The 4659-nt window shown below is 38.9% G+C and overlaps 1 protein-coding gene across 1 annotated transcript; it reads right to left on the bottom strand.

The window, feature by feature from the left end:
- Window positions 1-335: 335 nt before the first annotated feature.
- Window positions 336-3458, bottom strand: gnat1 (guanine nucleotide binding protein (G protein), alpha transducing activity polypeptide 1). Its single transcript, XM_028446709.1, has 9 exons — window positions 3253-3458; window positions 2057-2099; window positions 1817-1958; window positions 1550-1707; window positions 1329-1457; window positions 1121-1250; window positions 886-1039; window positions 530-745; window positions 336-452 (listed from the first exon to the last, which is right to left on the bottom strand). The coding sequence occupies exons 1-8, from the start codon at window positions 3356-3358 to the stop codon at window positions 555-557; spliced, it is 1053 nt and encodes a 350-aa protein (XP_028302510.1). The 5' UTR covers window positions 3359-3458; the 3' UTR covers window positions 336-452; window positions 530-554.
- Window positions 3459-4659: the final 1201 nt, after the last annotated feature.

Raw genomic sequence — 4659 nt, forward strand, 5'->3', positions numbered from 1 at the left:
GTGAGCATTCTGCAATGTTTGCTATAAAATCTCTAACAGGCGTAAATTAAAGTGCATGTCCGGTTGATGGCTGTACCTACTGGCTCTTTGCCGGCCACTTTACTTCAGCGTAAAGACAATGCGTATTTGCTTATCTATTTTCAATGATGCAAGTGAGAAAAAAGTCTTCACGCTCTCAAAAACTAATAATTTGTTACTAATCGGCTTCAAATATATGATAAAAGAAAATGAACTAAACCTTGAAGTCAGCACGGATTGCACCGACCTGCAAGTTTTCTAGTCTTCTTGAAAGGACACTAGAAAACTAAAGAGAAAGTATTTAGTAAATGTACATTTTATTAAACAACACATGTTGCTAGGTTTGAGAAGGGCCGGTTAAGAGGGCAACCTTATCTTCAGTCCACAGTCTGGAATGGAAGATTCGTATGATGTAGCAGATAAATACCTGCAGCCTGAGGAAGAAGAAAAACAAAGGCTGTAATTATGATATCATATAGTTTTCATTATTTGTGAAAATAGCATTGCTCACCTGAATTACATTTTAAGTATAGCCTTTAGAAAAGACCACAATCTTTAAGGTTTTCTTTGATAATAATGTCGGTGACGGCATCAAACACAAACTTGACGTTCTCGGTGTCTGTGGCGCAAGTCATGTGAGAGTAGATTTCTTTGATATCTCGACGCATGTTCAGATCCAAAAACTGCAGTTTGATGTAGTTGCCAGCGTCTTCGTAAGTGTTGGGACCTGGTAAAAAAAAAGCCGGGTAAAATTTGTCTCTACAAAGAACAAGTTGATCCTAAGGATCAGGTTTTTTTCAGCAGCTCTAAAGAATCTAAACCAAAGGCTAAATGTAGTCTGGGTTTATGTGTATTTGATTATCTCACCATCATAATCTGGGAAGCACATGCTTAGATGAGCCTTCTTGATTTTCTCCAAAAACACATCTTTCTTGTTGAGGAAGAGTACGATGGAGGTGGCGGCAAAGTAGCGATGGTTGCAGATGCTATTGAACAAGTGCAGACTCTCATGCATTCGGTTCTGAAATAGAAAATCTCATTGAGAAAATCAAGACATGATTGATTAAAGAGGATCTGACTTTGGTGCTGTAACCGATCATACCACTTCATCATCCTCCACCAGCACCATGTCGTAGGCGCTCAGAGCAGCGATAAAGATGATGCATGTGACGCCTTCGAAGCAATGAATCCACTTCTTTCTTTCTGACCTCTGGCCACCAACATCAAACATTCTACAAGAGGATGGGAATGGTATCAGAGAAATAGTATATAGTAAACCTTTTAACTTGAGAGATACTCGCCAAAATCACCTGAAGTGGAGATCTTTGAAGGAGAACTGGGTCTCAATGATACCAGTGGTTTTCACTCTGGATCGTAGCACATCCTGCTCGGTTGGCACATAACCCGGTTGGGCCAGCCTCTCTAAGTCGTTCAGATAACTAAAAAAAAAACACATCAGCAAGAGTTACAATTAGATAACCGTAAATTGTGATGGTCTGCAAGGGTATGAGTGTTTTTTTTTGCCACTTACTATCCAGCTGAATCGTTCAGTTGGTACTCTGAGGCTCTGTCAAAGCACGCCTGAATGCCAGTATCCTTCCACAGACGCAGAATGATATCTGACAGTTCTTTAGGCATAGTGCCTTCCTCAATGGTGTCTGCAAGATGCATGAGTTTCCTTGAATCATCCTGCCAAACAGATCACACATTTACACCACTTAAATAAAATCCTTCCCCTGGTAGATATAAAGCATTCCCTGTAATTAACAGATGGAAGTTTAGTGTTTCAGGTCCATGCCTGTTGATCTGAGTGTCCATAGTTGATATTCAGAGTGTTCATGGCCTTCACAATGGCCATGATTGACTGCAGGGTGTTGCTGTAAATGATGGTGATGAATTCCAAGCATTCTTCGAGTGAATAACCATCTTTGTGGATAATTCTAGTTAATGAAACAAAACAAAAAAAAAGGCAATGAAATGTGTTTATTACAAGGCGATGGTTGGTCCACAGATGAAGCTGTAATATCGCTGGTCTTACTTCATCTGTTTGACAATAGTGCTTTTGCCTGATTCTCCAGCTCCTGTCAGAAAGAATAAAAACGTCAAATCACAACTGAATCCTGAGGAAAATAACCCAACATTGATGAGAATGTGGTATGTTTTACAATAATTTATTTTCATAATTGTGTGCTTATTAGAATGGAATATCTTTGTCATTGCACTGCATGTAATATTCATGACCTGCAGGGGGCAGTAATCGGAGTAGAATTAGGCCATTGAACAACCTAATGAAGGTTAATCTTTTCTGCTGTCCCTGACCTTATTGTTATGGGGAGTGACTAAAGCTAAATATAAAATAGGACCTGTAAGAAAAAAAAACTGAATGCAATTACGTGAGTAGAAACGAATGTTTGTAAACAAAATTGATGTGCACCTATTGTAAAAAATGTTTAAGAGAACTAATACAATTTAAAAAAAAAAAAAGATAAATCTTTATATAATTGTTTTTGGTTGTAAAGATATGATATAGTATTAAAAAAACCTAAAAATATTAGAAAACCAATTGTGCGCTTTTGAGAAACATCAACAAATTGATAGAAAAAATTTGAAAAAAATACAATAATTAAGGAGTCAGACATTCATTGGGATTTAGTCTTGTGTGTACCCAAAATGTAGCTTTTCCAGCAATTATTTAATGTTTAAAAAAACATTTGAATGTCCAACTCATCAGCTCTGTTTAGTGTGCGGCTATGGTGTTCGTGTCCTTCGTAGCTAAGCCTTTTGTGCTGAACATCCTCTCGATTCAGGATTAACAGAGGATTTTCTAGAGTGATTATCAAAGTGTATCAGCATTTCAGTGACACGTTTTATTATGTTTCTATTTTACTACTTGTACAATATCTAATCTCGTCGGGGTTTTTGAAACTAAAGTCCAATAAATTGTTATAAAGTTTAGTAGGTAATGGATGAAAATCCATCTACTTCAGTAATCATTAACACTTTGTAAGATTAGCAAGCACTAAAGGCCAAATTAATGCAAAAGAGCAAAGGGTTGTTTTTCCTGTCCAAACATTTTACAAAGCTACAGATGTCACAAAAACTAAGCATCTTTGATATTTAATTTAAATGAGATCTATTCTATCTAAATATGCCTGAAGTCAAAGGCTGTATTTTCTTGTGACCACATATTTACAGTCTCCATGTTGTGTACTGAGACAGCTCCTTAGTCTTTACCTAGCAGCAGCAGCTTGACAGTTCTAGCATCCATGTCCGCATCCTCCTTCAGCTTCTTCTCCAGCTCCCGGGAGTGTTTCTCCTCAGCACTAGCTCCAGCTCCCATCCTGCTTCCCCGAGCTCGGACCTACAGTTTGCTCTTCAAGCCAAGTGTTAGGAAAGAAGGAGGCAGGTCTAACAGGTGCCTCCAACAATGTGGATGATAGGTCAACTGCCCACAGCATACACTGGAGTACAATGAGGGTTTTCCTGTCTTAGGAAAGGATTTGGGGTACTGTCTGTCCACATGACCAGCGTTGACCAATGGAGCGCAAGGACAGGAGTGTTTGAGGGCAGAGCAAAAGGTGCAAGGAGAAGCATACATATACATGAGAGGGTAGGTAGGTGTGATCCAACCTTTAGGGGGACTTTGCTGTGCTCAGCGGAAGATAAACATCGGCTCAAGTGCTTATCTCCAAACACTTTTCTTTAGGTGTCTTTAAGACACTGCCAGACATACCCGGGCCGATTGTTTCTTAGAGTTTCCCTTAGAATTTGGTTAAACTATGATTTATTCAACACACAGACCAATATTGAATAAAAACTACTGAGAATTGACTCAATTTGTTTTGGAACATGAACGTGTTTTTAAAAGTATATATTTTACCTATATGTATTGAAAACACAAATCCATCCATAGCATAAATCCTTTGTTTTGAACTACATCCTCAACAAATACTCCCAATATAAACACGTAGACAGACAGACTGACTGACTGACACCTTCTCATTGGATGCTGCAGACTAAAGTCTGCACTCTGAAGTGCTTAAAGAGATTTGCAGTATCACCTGACAGATCCCATTAACCTCAATCTGATGCAGGTTGGGGATACTAGTCTAGTCACTTTCAATTACATTTACAGATGCACGTATGCAGTAATATTTCTATTTCAACATACAGTAACTTATAATCTGTTTAGGACCGGTTGTTATACTTGTTGCCATGGTGTAGGTGTCGTGTGTAACGGGGTTGTCTTCCATGAAATGTTGGAGTTGTCTTTGTAGGAGATTTGGGTTCGATGGTCCTGGTGGAGTTGATGAGAAGCAAAGTTGGTGTTTCCCAGTTTGTATTGTGGTTTTTGGGTTGTTCTCTGGGTTTCTTATTATTTGTCCTGATTTTTGTTAGTCTTATGATTTACACTCGTAGTTCTTTGGTTAGAGTTTGGTTTGGTTCCTTGGGTTGGTTGATTTCCGTCATTTGTGTTATTTGGGTCTTCTCTGGGGTGAGGAGGAGAAGTGGGGTACCTAAGTCAATTTTGTCATTTGTGAGGGAGGGAGTTTCGGGGCCCTCAATGGGGTATTGTTTATTCTCCGATTGAGTTATGTTCGGGTTGGTGGTCTTGTTTGGTGGGGGGTTGTCATTACTGAT

This window comes from Gouania willdenowi, chromosome 5 (genome assembly GCF_900634775.1).
Source record: "Gouania willdenowi chromosome 5, fGouWil2.1, whole genome shotgun sequence".
Classification (NCBI taxonomy): Eukaryota; Metazoa; Chordata; class Actinopteri; order Blenniiformes; family Gobiesocidae; genus Gouania; species Gouania willdenowi.

Bases quoted from the DNA above. Each gene is read 5' to 3' on its own strand.
- gnat1 (XM_028446709.1), bottom strand. From the start codon at position 3,358: ATGGGAGCTGGAGCTAGTGCTGAGGAGAAACACTCCCGGGAGCTGGAG. The intron at 1,708-1,816 runs GCATGGACCTGA...TCTGTTTGGCAG, and splicing joins ATGGACACTCAGATCAACAG to GATGATTCAAGGAAACTCAT. The intron at 1,458-1,549 runs GTAAGTGGCAAA...TTTTTTTTTTAG, and splicing joins CTGAACGATTCAGCTGGATA to TTATCTGAACGACTTAGAGA.